The 17,770-nt window shown below is 51.5% G+C and overlaps 2 protein-coding genes across 7 annotated transcripts in view; both read right to left on the bottom strand.

The window, feature by feature from the left end:
• EPOR (erythropoietin receptor) overlaps positions 1-2,323 on the bottom strand; it is a 5,927-nt gene extending 3,604 nt beyond the window's left edge. Inside the window, exons 1-4 of the mRNA XM_006905845.3 lie at positions 2,078-2,323; positions 1,128-1,263; positions 607-785; positions 373-530 (exon numbers count right to left, since the gene is read on the bottom strand). Coding sequence (XP_006905907.1) covers positions 373-530; positions 607-785; positions 1,128-1,263; positions 2,078-2,192 — 588 coding nt within the window. The 5' untranslated portion in view covers positions 2,193-2,323. The remainder of the gene's footprint in view (positions 1-372; positions 531-606; positions 786-1,127; positions 1,264-2,077) is intronic.
• Positions 2,324-3,985: 1,662 nt separating this feature from the next.
• Positions 3,986-17,731, bottom strand: RGL3 (ral guanine nucleotide dissociation stimulator like 3). Of its 6 annotated transcripts, none has more exons than XM_025040061.1 (19): positions 17,655-17,731; positions 17,104-17,217; positions 16,347-16,570; positions 16,141-16,194; positions 15,810-16,024; positions 12,376-12,518; positions 12,064-12,279; positions 11,297-11,400; positions 11,106-11,190; positions 9,888-9,944; positions 9,694-9,780; positions 9,459-9,491; positions 9,256-9,377; positions 8,460-8,555; positions 8,286-8,354; positions 8,101-8,215; positions 7,331-7,453; positions 7,128-7,242; positions 3,986-6,159 (listed from the first exon to the last, which is right to left on the bottom strand). In XM_025040061.1, exons 1-19 carry the CDS (start codon positions 17,685-17,687, stop codon positions 6,047-6,049), a joined length of 2,118 nt encoding a protein of 705 aa, XP_024895829.1. In that variant the 5' UTR covers positions 17,688-17,731; the 3' UTR covers positions 3,986-6,046. The 6 variants fall into 6 exon arrangements, 4 of the variants coding, with proteins under 4 accessions (XP_024895829.1, XP_015453892.1, XP_024895830.1 ...); XM_015598406.2 differs by having other exon boundaries at positions 8,101-8,197; XM_025040062.1 differs by having other exon boundaries at positions 16,347-16,522.
• Positions 17,732-17,770: the final 39 nt, after the last annotated feature.

Raw genomic sequence — 17,770 nt, 5'->3', positions numbered from 1 at the left:
AAGGAAGAACGGCGCCCAAGCACTGTAGAGGGGCGGGACAATGAAAGTAGGAGGCGGGGCCCAGGAAGGCTTGGAGCCAATCAGGACAAGGCCCCAGGTAACTTCAGGGCCAGAGCATAGAGGAGGCGGGATTCTGAAGGAATCTGGAGTTTGGGATGAGTTATATTCAGGTGGGCTGGGGAGGCTTTGAGAAAGTGGTCTTGTTGGGGGCCTGGAGCTGTATGAGGCGCCAGGGCAATGGGATGTCGGGCAATGGGATGTCAGGGGCGCGACCTGGAGGGGCGAGGCCATGGGGGCGGGGCTGTGGTGACTGTCTGCGGGGGACTTAGAGGGGTTGGGCCTTTGGGGCTGAGTGGTAGGGGCCTGCCTCACCCTCTGCGCTCCCCCTGCTGCGCTGCCTGCAGAGATGTTCACCTCGTAGCGGATAAGGCTAGCCATAGGGGCCCCAGGCGGTGGGAGCCAGCGCAGTACCACGTGGCCGCCCTTGTCCGCCCGCCGTGCTTCCAGCTCTGCTGGGGGGTCCAGGAGCACTGCGGAGAAGAGTTGCTTAGGTGGGCGCAGATCGAGAACACCTCCCAACCACACCCCCATTCCTGGCTAACTTACCCACTTCGTTGATCTGGATGACACGGCGGTAGCGTGGAGCTCCCGAGGAGGCTGCTGTTACGCGCAGCTCCAGGGACACGAAGCTCGATGTGTCGTCCGTAGGCAACGAGCACCAGAAGCGCACAGCTCCACGGCCTGCGGCCGCCTGGTGCAGGCGGCACGGCTTCCACTGCTCACCTCTGTGAGCGGAAGAACCAGGGAGCGAAGGGAGCAAATTAGGAGGTATTACCCGGACTGTGGGAGCATTTTGGATACTAACACGAGGGGGCGTCCCAGCCCTGACGTACGCGACGCCTTAGACCTGATTTGGAGGGGTGTTGTCCCAGCCCCGATGTTTGGGGTCGCGCTTCAGCGGTGATTGCCAGAGTGTTCCGGCCCTGGCCACTAGGGGACATGACAGCCCTGACTCCTCGGGCTTCCCACCAGTGACCAGCAGAGGTGGTGCCATGCGGCCCCAGCCGCCGCCTGCCCGCCCACCCCCTCCACCCGTGGGGGCGCTCCGCCTGCGGGGTCGGACTCACTCGAGCTGGTAGGAGAAACTGTAGTTGTCGGGGCCGATCCCGGCGCTTGCTGCTTCCTCCCAGAAACATACCAAGTCCTCCAACCGCTCGGTGAAGCACAGAAGCTCTTCGGGCACGCGGGCCGCCAGCAGGGCCGCTGGGGAATTTGGGGGGAGCAAGGGGAGAGGTTGGGGGCCAAGGCCTGTCCTTGAACCACAGTGTCTTCCCCCTCTTTCTCGCCGCCTGTACGGACCGATAAGACAGAAGCCCCACCCCGCTCTCTACCCAAGCGGGGCCCCTCTAGGCGTACGCAAAGGTGGTGTCCCCCAACTCCCATGCGCAGGTTGCTGGACTTACTGTCGCCCCCACACACACCCGCCCACCAGGCGACCAGCCGAACTGCGCGCAATACTCAAGACCTCTGCCTCCTGCTGCCTGGCCGCCCAGGCACAAGACTAGCGAGCCCGTGGGTGTGTGTGGAGGAGGCGGGGCCCCCTATCGGCCCCGGCAGGCTCCCTGCTGCCCGATAGCGCCAACCGTGCCCCCAGCACCCCTCCCTCAACCCGGCGGGGCAAAGGATCTGGTGCCCGCACTCAAACCGTGTTTACAGTCGCCTGAGGCACTGCCCCTAACTCGGACCCCGGCTTTTTCCTCACTCTCCCACTGGAGGGTCCGCTAGGTCCCCTCCTCTCAGGGACTCTAGGCTGCAGAGCCCAGACTCAGTACCACCCCTGCCTGCATTAGAATAGTATGTCCCAGGCTCCCTGAAAATATAAAACAGGAACCTTACGTCCTTCTCCAGCTTCTCCCCCAGAACCCAGTCTGGAGACTTAGACCCCGGCACGCCCCGCCAGGAGCAACTCTAGGGATTCAGACACCAGCTTGGCCCCCAGGACCCAGGCTGGAAGTTCAGGCCCCAGCATAGCCCTTCAAGACCCAGTGCAGGGGTCCACACAAAGCTCCATCCTCACCTTTGCTTTCGAACTTGGGACTCAGGGGGTTGGGTGGAGGAGCCCAGGCGACTCCAGCAAGCAGGAGACACAGGGAGCCGACTCCAGGCCACAGGGGCGCCCTGAGGTGATCCATGATGCAGCCCCCGCCACCGGGGGCCCAGAGCTCCTGCCCCTCCCCTTCCTCCACCTTTGGCACAGTCCGCAGTTGGGTCAGCAGCTGCCTCCTCCGGACACAGCTGACCAGGCCTTTCCCGGCAAGGCGCCTCCAAGTGGCAGCTCCCCCGAGGGGGCGGGACCAGCGGGCTGCCTGGGTTGAGATAAGCAGGAGGCATCGGCTCTGCTCGGCCCCGCGGGAGGGGCAGGGGCCTTGCTGGCCCCACTGCCGCTTGCAGGGCGGGAACAGCTGGGGTTTCTGCGTCAGACACACTTTCCGTGTGACCCTGGACAGGTGACCTACCTTATCTGAGCTTCAGCCTTCTCATCTGTAAAATTTGGCTTGGCTTATAGCAAACATTCCAAAAATGTAAGCTACTGATATTATCGTGCTAATCAACATCTTCTCCCAGTCTGGGTAGGAATAAATAATAATTGTAACAGTGACTAGTTGTTGAGTACCCAATGCTAGACAGTGTTGCCAGACAGTATGTACGACATGATCCCGTACTTGTAAAATTACATTTAGTCTGGAGTGTGAGATTTTATTTGTAATTTTTTTGGAAAAAAATGTCTGTTTACAAGGAGTGTGCAGTTACTTTTAATAATCTGGAAAGTAATTATAGAACAAACCATAAAAACTATTTGCATGGGCTGAGTTTAAACTGGAGTAAACAGCCAACAGAGGTACATTCCTGGAGTAAGGGGGTAACTACCTCCCGCTTCTGACCACCCTATGGAGCACAGTGATTGGTTCAGATTGGGTATGTGATCCAAATGCAACCAGTGAGCTTCCATCCTGGGATTTTACCTGGAATTACTGGGAAAGATTGTGTCACTTTCTATAGGGCTGTTAACACGGTGGGCGGAGGGAGTAGCCAAGAATATCTTTGCCATTAGGAGGGAAGAAATTGCTTGATAATGACGCTAACATGGGTTTTTGCACCGTCTATTCCCTCCGTGTGGAAGGTTCTTCCTCTAAATTTCAGGGGTCACCTCATTTTATTCAAGCCTCTACCCAAATATCACCTCCTCAATGAAACTCTCCCTGAGCACCCCACTTAAAATAGTAACCCTTCCATCTCACCCTCCCCATAATCCTTAAAGTGGCTGCTGCCCCTTCTTCTCCTTCTATTATTATTAGTAGTAGTAGTATTAGTAGTAGTATATTGTTATTATTATTTGGCATAGCCCATGGTTAATATCTCCTAAAATGTATTCGATGTTTTGTTTTTGATTCACTGCCCCCACTAGTCTGTTTTGTTCATTTCTGTATTTCTAGCACCTAGAGCAGGGACTAGCACACAGGAGTTCAAGAAATATTTGTAGAGGAAAAATTAGAGATAAACCCAGCTAAGAGATGCAAAGAAACAGTTGATCTTGTATTAGACCTTGGATACAGCTATGCCGGAGTATCCCCGCACTTTAAAAAAACAAGTGACTCAGTGAGAATATCTTCCTCAGGAAATTGGCACTTGGACTGTGTGTGAGAAGAGAGGGAGACAGAAACTGTAAACTGTAATTTTAAGAGGCAAACTAGCCCAATGTTTAAGTGTACATGTTCTGGTACCTCGTAGGTTATTCAGTTTTGCGCCCCGGCCTTATCACTTACCACGCCACCTTGGATAAGTTACTTTATCCTTCCTCGTCTCAGTTTTTCGTATATAAAATGGGCAAAATAATAGTGCCTACTCTTAGGCCTATTATGAGGATTAAATTACATAATGTTAAATTCTTAGAACAGTGCCTGGCATATAATAAGGACTCGGTAAGGACAGCAATTATTTTATTTTTATTGAGATACAATTCACATATTGCATCATACAGCAATTATTTGCTTTAGCTAGTTCAAGGATATTGTTACTCACATCCAATTGGTCCCAAGGTTTTCATACTCATGGCAACCCCTCCTCAACCAAAGCCTTTAAAGTAGCATATTGTATACTGTAATCTGTCTTCCACCAGACTCTACACGATGCTTAGATTCTTCTATCTCCTCTCCCACCTGAGATGGCCTGCACATTCCCCGTTATTGCTCCAAAAACAATGTTTAGAACCCTAGGGATTGTTTTTTGCTCATTCACCAGAATTCTTCCTTCTAATAAAAGAACCCAAATGTTATTTCCTTTTCTGTGCACTCCCAGACTTCACTCCTGTGACTTGAAGTTTCTCTGTCAGCTCAAAGGATGGTTAATTAAGCCTGGCTAATCAGCATATTACATTCCTCTGAACAGTGATTGGTTCGGGGGTGGCCACATGACATGAGTTGGTCCAGTGGGCATCTGCTGTGGGACTTTTGCTGGAGCTTATGGGAAAAAAGGGTTATCCTTGCATGTTAGGGATGGAGCTGGTGGGATGTAAACCTGGCATGTTCCCAGGAGGTGTGAGCCTGACTTGGAGTGGGGCTACCTTACTTTAAAAGTTCTTTTGGCTTCTGTAACGGAGATCCAAATAATAGTGGCTTAAGTACAAAAGACATTTATTTCTCTCTTATGTAACAATCCAAGTAGCAGCAATATAATATGGCAGCTTCCTGGTATCAGAGAGCCACGCTCCTTCCAGTTTGTTTTTCAGTTATTTAGAAGATGTGAACCACCTCATCCAACTTGACCCACTCTGTTTTCATCCTAAACAGCAGGAGGCAGAAAAGGAAGGGGGAAGACTACCCCTTGTCTTTAAGGGTAGGACCTAGCATTTACCCATACCCTTTCCCTTTACATCTCATTGGCCAGGACTTAGTTTCATGACCACATTTTGTTGTAAGGGAGCCTAGAAATGCTAGTTTTCACTCTGGGTGGCCAAATAAAAATCCTTGGCTCTGTTACCATTGGAGAAGGTGACTGGATTTGGGGGGTGGGGAGAAAATGGACAGTTTCATTCTTATAGCAAATTAGAGCCCAGAGACAGCAATGAAATCCTGCTGATATCTTTTGAGTCCCTAGATCCAACTGTGCCTGAATGTGGCCCCATTCAACTTTTCAATTACATGAGCCATTAATTTCCTTTTTTGCCAATGCCTGTTTGAACCACTTGAAACAAAAAGAATCCTGATTAATATAATAAGATATAAAGCTCTTGTTTAGTGTCCGGACAGAGTGTAGTGAATAAGTGGGCATATTATTGTTGTTGTTGTTGTGATTCCGTTGCTGGTGGACCTACCGCTCATTTCATTGCTGCCTTCTGTTTCTTCTTATTCCAGTGCTGATAGACAACTCGCACTCCCCTTCTATCCTCACAGCTATTATTGACTCATGGGTGATGATGTTATTTGTCTCTGATTCCAATGGAATTTCATTTCTTAATCTCCCATATACACAGCAGAAAAGAAGCATATTGCTCTAAAAATATTATGTGTATGTGTGACAGAACCATACTCCACCCTACTCCCCAGCATCTAGTCATGCTTCACCCAACCCCTTTCCTAGGGGTCTTAATTTTTTTCTTTTCTTTTACATTTTTTATCTGGATGGAGAGTGAACATGCACAGGCGCAGAACAAACAAGACTGGTTCCTGTTTCATAACTTTGGTCATTATTTTCATCCACTTCTGTCAGTTCTGATGTATCTCCAAGAGTTACAAGATTTCTCTGGGGAAGGGTCTGATTCCCAGTATGTGATGGAGCTCTCCACCAGCCATTCTGTGGGCTGATGACTTTGGAATAAGGATCCAGTGCCAAGAGCACTGGAGGGATGGAGCCCAATAAAGTTGGGGAGGGGTCACAGAGTACAGAGCACAATGGGCTCTACTGGGAGAGAAGCACCCTCCCCACCCTCATGGTGATAGAAGCTGCCCATGGGACCTGTGTCTTGGAGGCAGGAGAGGGCCACCTCAGGTCAGGGAGACTGAGGTTGTGCGCCGGGCCCATCCTTCCGCCGCAGCATGAAGTCTCCAGGGCCAGCTGGGCTCATGGCATAGAAGACGTTGGCATTGTCAGGAATCAGGAGCTCTGGCCAGGTGTGGACATAATGATGAAATGCCCATGCAACCTCATACCTCCCCCATAAGGGACCTAGGTAACCTTCTGCTTCTCACCCTGGCCTGAACAACCTTGGGTCACTTCAGTCAGTGCTAAGCCAACCTCGTTCTCCTCTCATTGGGAACCTGGACAATTTCTCACTTGAAGTCACACAACCTCATGTCTCCTCCCCATCAACAAACCTAGGCAGACTCCTGCCATTTCCCCTAGAGTCTAGATAATCTACACCACAAGTTTGGGTAAACTCAGGCCACCCATCTCAAACAACTTCCACATTCAATTCCCAGCCAAGTTCATGCTGATCTCGCCATGAATTTGGACAACTTCTGACTTCTCACTTCCAGCCTGCATAACCTGTGGCCCTCACACCTGACACACGAACAACCTCATATAATCCTTTTTAGTGTCCAGCCAACTTCATATGTCCTTTAACATATCAACTCTTGCCTCTCCCTTACAAAAACTGAATGAACAACTTCATGCTCCTCTATCCCAAATTTCAATACCCTGTGGCTTTCTCTTATGCCAAGATCAGATAATTTCAGAGCTGAGCCTGAAAACAAACTAATTTCCCCTCAAAATAAAACCCAGACCTTTTTCAGTCTCATACGTCACCGGGTCAAGCCTGAACAACCTCATGATCCTATACCTTTAAGCCAAGAAGACTTCTTATACTCCCTTTCCTGTCTGATCCTGGACAATCTCATTTCCCCATAAATCCTAGGAAGACATCTTTGGTGCTCCCTTGTCTCACACTGAGCCAGGATAACCACACAACTCACATAATCAAGGCACAAATATTTGACTGCCTCTTACTCCCACCCTGCTCCATCTTATTCCTACTCTGTGCCTGTATCTTTAGGGCCATCCTTGACCCTGGTCAGTCTGCCACCCTCTCAGCTGGGCCCCAGCCCAGATTCCAAGCTGTCCCTGCTCACCCCGGTCCCCAGGAAGGACTTGAAAGAGCTGGTAGTCATGGGCCCAGGGCTGGGCCACATTGTGCTTCTGCAAGGCTCTCTGGACCACGCTGGGGGCCTTGTCCTGACTAGTGAGCTGGGAAGAGAAGGTGTCAGGTGAGGTATGACAGCCTGAGCTCCAAAAGCAGGGCTGTCCCCAGTAGGTCCCCAGTCCAGCCCCTCACCAGGATGCTCCGATACAGGTTCCCGTGGTCATTGTCGATGCTGACTCGGATGACCCGGGCCTCTGAGCCCTGCTGCCCACCAAGGGGGATGCGAGGGCAGTTCAGGGTCAAGGCCAGGGGCAGCTGTAGGCAACGGGGGTCAGGGTCTGAGTGCTGGGAGAGTACTAGTCCCCTCCCTCATTGATGTATTCAATGCATGCCCATATACACTTGAAGCCTAAGGACACACAATGAAGGTACACACATAAGCCCGTATTTGTGCAATCCCATCACCTATGGCTCTTCATTCCTTGTTACACAAATTTACACATGATTGGTAAACACACAAACCCATGTTCATAGGCAAGAAATCCTGTGTACGCAGAACAGTGAGTACACGCATATGCTCACAATTGTTGTACGTACACAAGTCCATGTCCCTGAACAGCCCTGTACATGGTCCCGTGGATATTGTGGCTATTCATGCCCACATTTCCCCTTTACGTATGCAAATATCTGGGGGCACACACGTTCTTACAAAAGTGTGTGATTGCACACCGGAGAGCCCTGTGGGTGAGCGAATGCACTGGTCCAGGTCTGAGCACAAGCCAGAGAGGACAATTCCTGTCGGGGCCATGAAGATGCACATGGTCCCTTGGAGAGATATCCTGAGTGCTGAGCCAAGCATGTGTACAATCTCCCATGTACACAACTGGCCTCCAAATTCTGTGTACACACACATACATCTCTGGGTGCCCAGTCTCACATACACACAGAGGCAGGCCTGGTACCTTGGTGCTGGGGCCCTGAGGCCCTGGAGAGGCTGGGGGACTTCCTGGAGAAGGGTCCCTGGTTCTAGGACTGGGTGGTGGGGAAGCTGGGGAAAGACTGGGCAAAATGCAGAGACTGAGGTGGGGTGGCTGCCCTGACCTCTGACTTTGCCATCTCCAGTCCCTTCATTGAGTGGGATGCTCACCTGGAGGTGGGTGATGGAGGGTCCCCAGGACTTGCACCAGAGGATGGGCCTCTCTCTCGGGACAGCTTCCTGAGGATGGGGACAGGGGATTAGGCTGAAGGCAGACTCAGTTCCAGGAGCAGCCCCCTCATCTCTGCCCATATCACCCCCCCACGTGCACACCCCAAGACTCACGCACTAAGACGCTTGGTGAGGCTAATTCGTCGTCGCACATGTGGGGAGCTGGGACAGGAGGTGGCTGGTGGCTCAATGACACGGGAGACACGATAGCTGTGGGGTCATGGTACAGATAGAGGGTGTTGGGAGACAAGAGTTAGAATCAGTTGGGAGCTGGGTTTTGGGCACTGTGGGGAAAAGTCAGGTGTTGGGCACCAAATGTCAGGGTCAGGGTAGTAAATGGGGTCGCACAGCATTAGAGTCTTATTAGAGATGAGACGGGATGGCTTTGTTGGTGGGTCACACAGGAATTCACAGAGTGAGACTGAGGAGTCACATTGGATCAAGGATAGAGTTCAAGGTCAGGTAATCATTGGGGTCAATGGTTAAGGTCATGAATTTAATAGAATGAAAGAGAACGATTGGGATAGTTGAATTAGAAGGTCAAATATACATCAAAGTCAGAGTCAGTTACTCAAAACTGAGACTCAATGATTGGGCTCAGAGAGTCAAATAGGGGTCATGAATGGGGTCATAGGTCAGACACGGTCAGAGGTGGGAAGAAAATAGATGGGATGGCTGTATTGAATAGCCAGCTGCATGTTGAAGTCAGAGGTTGAAGTCAGAAAGTCAGATGGGGTCAAAGTTTGAAGTCGGAGGTCATTTGGGGCCCTCAATTGGGCTGGAGATAATGCAAGGTCACAGGTTGGGAGTCCGGGCTCAGGAGAAGGATCTTAGGAAGATTTGGAGAGGTACACAGGATGTAATCCAGGGTCAGCTGGAGTGGGGATGGGCCAGGCCACAGGGTGGTCACCTCTGCTCCTCGCTGAGTTGGTGCTGGGCACGCAGGGCAGCTAGGATGGGTGGGCGGGCGCTCAGGCAGTAGTTACGACAGCGCCTCTGCAGCTGCTGGATGCGGGCCAGGATCTCCCACTCCTGAGGGGGCAGCTTCTGAAACCCTGCCCTGCTCCACCCTGGTCCCCGCCTCCACACACACTCACCCTAGTCCCCACTCACCTTCCTCCTCTTCTCAAAGTTGATAAGATCCCCCTGGGGGAAAACTTTGTTTGAACTGGAGTATCCGGGGTCAAGCATGAAGGGTCAGGGTCAGGGATTGGGATGTCAGGAGTCCCACTGCACTAAGGGGTCTAGGGTCAGGAGTGTAGGCAAGGTCAAGGATGGGATGTCAGGAGGCCCACTGTTCTGAGGACAAGTGGTACTGGGGTCAGGAGTCAAGGGTCAGGAGTCAGACCTCTAGCATGTCCGGCAGGGCTGTGTCCAGCATAACCAGGTCCGTGAGAAAGGTACCAAGGTAGGGGACTGGGCCTGGGGGCAGCTTCTGTGGTTCCCAGAGCTCCAGTCACTTTCAGCTATCACCAACCCCATCACACTCCATCCCCTCCCTGAGGGTCCCGGTTGTCCCCCATCTCAAACCACATCGCTCACTGAAGTCAGGCTTCCTGGGGGTGCGTCCTCCTCTTGGAGTCCATCGGTGGCTTCCTCCTGGGAGAAGGGAACGACTGAGCAGTTCCAGGGGCTCTGTGACCCCTTCTTCGGGGAAGCTGCCTCAGTATACACCCATTTTGCTTTCAACAATCACAAACCAGTGCAAAGGCCATACTCAGGGGAAAGGGAACAGAGGAAGGGAGAGAGCAGATAAACAGCGAGGGGCAGGCCCCACTGGGGATGACCAGAGGTGGAGCTTGTGGATGCCATGGCCCCCAGGGCCGTGAGAATCCCCGGCCCAGGCCTAAATGGAACAGGCCCCAAGGCAACCCCCTGGGAATGCCCTGAACCTTGCCTTCACGGTATTGCTCTGCCTGGTAATTAATTATATCATTGCTGAGTCAGTTATTATTGTGCTGTGTGTTTCCCCAGCCTGGGGCTTGAATCCCACCAGGGCAGGAACTGTGTCTGTCTGGTTCATGGCAGAGCCTCCTGGCATAGTGCCTGGTACACAACAGGTGCTTAATGCAGAGCTCCTTGTTTCCTGAGATCATCTTTATGTGAGATATTCATTCACTCACAGATATTGAGTGCCTACTCTGGGCCAGGCACTGTTCTGATTGCTGGGGAGGCAGCAGTGAGCAAAAGAGACAGAAACTCTGGCCTCGTGGAACAGACGTTAGCAAGGGAGAAGAGCAACAACCAAACTAAATATGTAATTAAGGACCTGTAGAGATCAGGACAATAAAAGGGAAGGAGGTGAAAATGCTGGGGGGCACAGGAAAGGCTTTTCTGAGGGAGACATTGGGTAGAGACCTGCATGAGGTTAATGTGAAGAACTTCTATCTATTCTGGACTCACCCTAAGTACCAGCACCCAATTGCAATTAGAACCTCAGTCTGACCTTGCTGGCACACATTTTTTAGTTTTGCTTATCAAAGTCAAGTCCCTGGCACAATTTTTTTTTTTTTCACTCTTTGCTATGACTCTAGCCTGAAGTGACCTGTCCCTGTGACTTCTGGTATTTGTTGAATGAATAAATAAGGCAGTTACCAGAGTGTGAGCTATCATGAGGGCAGCAGAGGCAGTAAATACGTGGGGCTGCCTACGTACAAGGGCAAGGTCATTCCTGAGGCGTAGGGAACAGGTCGCTGAATGTTAAGACAAGGACGACTGATGCCTTGCCCCGCCCCTGTTCCCCTCCCCCCGACTCTGTACCTGGGAAAGAATCTCCCTGCTGCTGAGATGGTTGTTCTCATCTGAGAAAATCTGCGAAAGTTTCCTGAAAGTGGATAACGGTTCCCTGGGGGGTAGAGACAGGGGTCAAAGGTCGGTGGCTGAGAGAGTCAGAGTTGCGTTGGGGTAGGGAGGAAATCTCGCCCTGGCGCACCCCACACATTCTTGCTCACCTGCTCACAGCCGCCCAGCTGCTCTTGAGCCGATATATAGGGTTAGACTGCAGGGCGGACAGGATGGCGCGCAGGGAGGAGAAGTTTCGCAGTTCCCTGCAGCGCTGCGGGGCGGGGCGGGGGCAACCGTCAGACCCCAAGCCTGATCCCAGGGTATGAGCCGCTTTTGATCTCCTGACTTCTAACCTAGGTAGGACCCCTACGATTCGCCCCACATCTGACGTGCTATCAAGACTCAGTCTCCTCCTCCAGGGGCCCCTCCCCTTCCCCACCTGGAGACCCATCCCCTCCTTCTGAGCTTGGCTTCTCGAGCTCCTATTCTTACTCCTCCCTGGGCCCTAGATGCGCCCACACATGTCTCCTGGACCCAGAACCCTCTTCTCTGAACCCAAGTCACATGCCAGGTTCAACCTTCTACCCCTTCCCCTCCTTCTTCTTGCCACACTCCACTCTCTCTCCTGGGCCCCCATTTCTTTCTCTTCCTCACTGCCCCCGAGGCACTTGCCCCGCGCCCACTCAGTCTCTTTTGGGACCACCGCCTCCTTCGCTAGCCTTTGGTCCCTCCTCTAATCCTATTCCCACCCCATCACCCCCCATCCCATCCTCTTATCGCTAGACCCGCCCAGCGTCCTTCCCAGTCATCGCTCCCGGCCTGGCACAGCCAAGCCCCCTCCTAGGCTTTTCTCTGCCTTCGTCGCCCCCTTCCTCTCTTTGGACCTCAGTCCTGCCTCCATGCCTCGCCCCCGCGTAACCTCGGCAACACGCACCTGGGCGATGCGGATCCACTTCTCCAGTCGCTGCGCCCTCTGTGGGGCAGCCAGGCCTGGCGCCCCGAGCACCGAGCCCAGCACACAGCCGGTCACTGTGTTGAACTGGGTCACAGTGGCGCGCACAGTGGGGCAGATGCCTGCAGCCCCTGGCCGGTCCCGCTGCGACCACACGGAGCCCAGGCACTCGCAGGGCCGCACTCGCGAAAAGAGCTCCTGAGAGGAGGGGGATGGTGGTGGTGGGTGGGTAGGGTCTGTGTTCAGCGGGATCTGTCCTCCTCCCCACCTCCTGCGTCCCTCCCGCGTCCTCACCACGTCCATCAGCGTCAACTGCTCGGCCACCTCATCCACACCGAAGTCCAGGAGCTCAGGGCCTTCCTGCACCAGTCCTTCCTCCTCTTCCAAGCAGCCTTCCAGGGAGTCGGGGCTGGAGGTCTGGGCAGTTCCAGGAGGTCCTGAGGGAACATTAAAGGGAATTAAAAACTCTCAAAGGTGAATCCAGGACTGGCTGTGTGACCTTAGGCAAGTCCTTGGAGTTTCATTGTCCTCATTTGTTCAAGGGAGACCTCCTTGAATGTTTTTAAGGACTTCAGAGCAACAGTAACTTTCACGGAGCACTTAGCCTGGATTAACTCGGTAATTTAGCACACTTACTAGTGAGCCAGGCACTATTATCCACCTTCTACGGGTGGAGAAACCGAGGCAGGAACAATTTGCCCTAAGTCACACACCTTCAGTAAATGGCAGGGTAGGGATTTGAAGCCAGGCACTCAAAGGCCAGTGTAGAAAATAGAACTTTATGATTTTGAGCGTGTATTAGGTTAAGATCTTCTGCCGTCTTCATTTGGTGAGAGAAGATATAACTTCATGGTTAAGGGAAGGTTATTGTCAGAAAGTGCCAAGTTCAGATCCAAACTTCACCCGGCTTGCTGTGCAATCTAAAGCAAGCTTTTAAACCCTCTGTGACTTTTCTTCACCTGGGTTCTTTCTTTCTCTTTTTTAAATCAAAGATCATGCCTAAGGGACTGCTACAAAGTACTCAAATATGACTACTAGAGTGGTTTTCAATGGTGGCACCCCCTAGGGGACATTTTGGAAGTTGGACCCTTGGGTAAGGGGGGCCCACGTGCGCAGTGAAGAATTGTACCACCCAGCCTCCAAATGTTCCTTCCCAAAAAGGTCTCTACATTTGCGTCCTTGAAAAACCTGTTTACAGTAATCTTTACTTAGCACCCAACTATCTTGCTCATAAACACTAATTATTTTGGCTCCAGGAATGCAAGGACTGTAAAAGTCTGTCTACATTTTGTTTTGTTTGAAAATTGCAAGTGTTGTTCACCATTTTGGAAAACAACGGCATCAAAGTTAGGCTACTATGTCTGTGTGGCCAGTGCATTCCCCTGCATTAGTCAGTGTTTGTGGCTGTCAAATTCACCATGATGCTGACAAAGTCACCTGACAACTTCACCATGTCTCCTAACATAGCATACCCAAGCATTGACACATTAGCAAGCATAATTTATTGTTCTGTAAATTGCTTTCATTTATTCTTCCTGTGTAACAGTTATAAGATCATATTATGAGTTTTAAATTATCTGTGTAAGTCGGCTTGATTATATGCCTTTCATTTCAAATTAGGACAGGTGGTATTGTAAAATATTAGTTTTAAAAAGTGGGCATTGGGAAAAAAATCCATCTAAGTCTAATTAAACCTACAGATCTTATACCAAATATGAAGGAGAGAGGGACATACTACTTGTCACCATGAGAAAGCAAACAGGCAAATGCAGAAGAATGTAAGACATTGCTAAGGACAAATGACCCATTTTTTCCCTAATGGCATTAAACAAAAGGCAAAGATGGACTGTCATAGAATAAAAGAGACCTAAGAAACACAACCGAATGCTTTGAATGGATCTTTAGATTTCGAAGGAACAACTGTAAAAAAGACAATTTAGGGACAATGAGGAGATTTGAGTATGGACTGGCTATTTTTTGATATTAAGTAATTATTGCTGACTTGTTTGAAATGGTTGTGGGCATGAAGTTTATATATTTTTTAAGTCCTTGTCAATTAGAGGTGTAAACCAAAGTATTGATCTGTGAAGTGACATAAGTCTGGGATTGCCTTCAAATCATCTTGAAAAAAGTTATTTTCAAAGTGATAGTTGTTGGAGATGAGAGATGGGTGTTTGAGTGTTCTTTATACTATTTTCTCTACTTTTGTATATGTATGAAATTTTCCATAGTAAAAAGTTACCCCAAAATAAAGATGTTAAGTTCCCAGAGCCTGGCGCACAGTAGGTATTTAATAAATGTTCATTTTCTCCACTTACTTCAAGAACTCATAGCTTAGGGTAGCACTTTCAATAGTTTTCTGTGATGATGGCAATATTTTCTACCTGTTTTGTCCAAGGTGGCTGTTGAACACTAGAAATGTGGCTAGTGCAACCAAGGAACTGAATTTTTATTTTTAACTTAAAGTTCAATATCAATACTACTTAGGGCTGGTGGCTACTGCATTGAACTGTGCAGTTCCAATGACTTGGAATCAGCTGGTGAAATCTTGAAGGCAGAGGACGAAAGACACTTAGTAACCAGGAGGAAAGATAGAGGGATAAATATATATAAATAAGACTGTCAACTGGAGAGAGAAATGGCTGCTACTTTGTAAGACAGAGAGAAATGTGGCCGCTTTAACCTGAGGATTAAAACATGGGGATTAGGGATATAGATGCTTTTATGACAGGGATCAGATGGAACACAGATGAGTGAAAGATGATACTTTATAAGCAGGATGCAATTATTCTATCACCAAATCTTCTTTGGTCTTGCCCCTGGAGACAAAGCTAGGGACAAAACCAATGAGTACTATGCAGAAAAAATAAGGCAGGCTAAAAGGACCCAGAGTAGGAGAATATATTTGCTGGGTAGAGGATCAGAAAGGCATGTCCGAGGAGATGACAACTGAACAAAGACTCGAATGAAGTATGTGGATATTTTTCCCTCCCTCAAAAGCTCTCTACAACATAGATTGGTAGGTTTTTCTGTAAAAGACCAGATAGTTTGCTGACACTTACTATACAAAAAAACCCAAAACCCAAAAACCAAAAAACAGTATGGCTTCTTGTATATATTTCATTATAAGTGGTAGATTCTAACAAGAATCAGTGATAACAATCGTGAAAATAATATTATTTGTCAAGCCCTCATTATTTGTTTATTTACTTGTTTACTGATTGTTTTCCCCAGGGAACTGAGAGCTCCTGCCTGCTGTTATGGGCCCAGAGCCAGTGGAGAACATCTGTTGGATGAATGAAGAGGCCAATGAGGTAAGTACTATCATTGCCCCATTTCACAGATAAAGAAACTAAGGCTCACAGAGGTGAAGTGACTTATGCAAGGTCAGTCAGCAAATGGCAGAACTAGGATTTAAATCCAAGTCTCTGTGGCTCCCAAGGCAAGTAGTAATGGAATGATTCGTAGCTGGACACTCAAGATATCCTTACCTAATGGTGGAGTATCTTTGTAGTTAGGATTGGGGGGAAGGGAGAGATATGCCAGAAAACGCCAATATGTTAGACAAAGGGTTATTATCTCCATTTTATAGGTGGGGAAGCAGAGGCTCAGACAAGGTTAAGAACTTTGTCCAAGATCTGTAGCTCCCTGAGGGGAGCAGGCCCTTGGGGGAGGGAGCAAGCAGGAAAGGCCTGCTCAGGGGACTATCAGTTACCCAAACCTCTCACCTGCCCACTCCTGGAACTGCTCCTCTTCTTCCTGCTCTCGATAAGCCTCCTCCAGGAAATCCCCCAGCAGCTTCTCTGCCTCCAGTGCCTCGGCTCCCAGTGGGGCGGCCCAGCCCAGAAAAGTACGGACACTGCTTAGGTCTGAGTGGGCAGGCGGGTCCCAGAAGTCTTGAGGGTGGTCACGCAGCCAGGAGCCCAGCACAGACACCACAGCCCTATCCAGAGGGGCAGGGCCTCAGAGGCTGGGAGCTCTGCAGCCCCCACACCTCAGATCCAACCTTCCAAACTTTGATCTCTAGGACCCCCAACTGCTCCCAGATGGGAAACCAACCTCAGGTTCTTGTTGAAGCTCAGACTTTGTTCCTCTGTCTTCTTGATCTCTATCCTGGGAAGAGGCCCCACAATCAGGTGAAGAAAGAGAGCTGGGGGGCTTAGGGGAAGGATTCTGGGGTTGGGAGTTTTCCTTGTTCTAAGTCAGAGAGACAGCTTGGGTGAGAGTCTGGGGTGGGAACATGGAAGTTTACAGTTGGTACTGACCAGGGTGGCAGGGGCGGTGGCGGTGGTGGCAGGAGAAGGCCCAGCACTCGGGCAGTGGGCACAAAGGCCCGGTGCGTGGCCAGGAAAGTGGGCACAAAGCCCGGGTCCTGCTCGCGGTCTCCAGACACCAACTCCCACACCAGCCGCTCCAGATGCGCTGCCCTTAGTGCTCGAACCTTGCTTGTGCGGTAATGAAGGAAGGCGTCGGCATTTGGGCTGGGGGCCTGTGAGGAAGGGGGCTCAGATCTTGCGTCTGATCCCACCCATTCCTCTGAATCTGGCCCCCATGATTCATTATCCTGCTCCAGGTACAAAGGATCTGGACACGCTCAAGCTTCCAGGCCCTACTCTCTGTCCCGACTCATTTGTCCCCGCCCACCCCAGGTTTCTCTCAGCTCTCCAGCTGCGCTTCAGTGGCTATCCCGGTCCCTGCTCTCCGCCCCACCCGCCCTCACCTGGCTGCTTCTAAAGACCACCCCCTCCCCCTTCAGCTTCGCCCCATTAACTTGGATCGCCTAGGCCCTCCCGTCCAGTTTTGTGCCCAGGTCCAGCTCGGGAAGCTCGTCGGGAACTGACCCTGCCTCACTCATCTATCCCATAAACCTGGTCTCCCACTTTACCAGCCGCCTCTAAGCCCCGCCCTTCCCTCAGGCCCCACTCCGCCCTAGCCTCCTTACCTCCAGGCCCTTCCCCTCCACCCCGCCCTTACCTGCTCTCCAGCCTGCCACCCCACCCCGCCCTCCAACCCCCTCCTCACCTGCCTGTCCCCAGGCCCTTCCCCAGGGCTCAGACGCTGACTGCGCTGCCGCCGCAGAGAGACACTGTACACTGCGCCGTCCTCGGTCTCCTCGCCCCAGTCCTGCAGTGGCGCCTGGATGCGGAAGGAGGCTCAGGGCACCGTGGGCGGCCGGTTCCTGGGGTCTCGGCTCCCTTTCCCGTGCGGACCCACACCGGGTCTTCCCGGCTGAAGTCAGCCAAACTCGGGGTGGGGTCCAAGGCAAGGGAAGTCCCCTTGGCGCCGCGAGTACCCTCCCGGGTCCTGGAAGGATGGGGTGGCTTTTGGGGACGTCCAGGGTCCAGTCTCAGTCTGTCTCTGGCCCTTCCTGCAGACACGCTCAGAGACCACCACCGCCCCCTTCCCTAAGAAAAACCAGGAACTTCAATGGGTCAGAGGCCGGGAGGCCCGAGGTAGGGGCTCCTGGGCGAGTCTGAAGGGTTCAGAGAGTTAGGGTCCGAGCGGCGAGGACCTGGAATTTCTGAACCTGGGAGTCGCTAGGATGTGGGATCCCAGGACCCCCGTCCCCTTACCAGGGTGAGCTCCTTCCCTGCTGCCCGCTGCATGGCCCGCGCCCGTCTCCGCGGCTGGCTGAGTAAGGCGGAAGGGCCGGCGGTGGGGCAGTGGCGTGGTGGGGCGCTTGGGGCGG

The sequence above is a fragment of the Pteropus alecto genome, unplaced genomic scaffold (genome assembly GCF_000325575.1).
Source record: "Pteropus alecto unplaced genomic scaffold, ASM32557v1 scaffold761, whole genome shotgun sequence".
Lineage (NCBI taxonomy): Eukaryota > Metazoa > Chordata > Mammalia > Chiroptera > Pteropodidae > Pteropus > Pteropus alecto.
The sequence above is the reverse complement of the archived record's forward strand: the minus strand, read 5'-3'. Positions and strand labels throughout refer to the sequence as shown.

Coding starts and splice junctions, on each gene's coding strand:
- RGL3 (XM_025040061.1), bottom strand. CDS start 17,687: ATGCAGCGGGCAGCAGGGAAGGAGCTCACCCTG. Junction 12,519..15,809: donor GCAGTTCCAGGAGTGGGCAG/GTGAGAGGTTTG, acceptor ATGTTCCCTCAG/GACCTCCTGGAACTGCCCAG. Junction 9,781..9,887: donor CCCCAGGAAGCCTGACTTCA/GTGAGCGATGTG, acceptor TGGGAACCACAG/AAGCTGCCCCCAGGCCCAGT.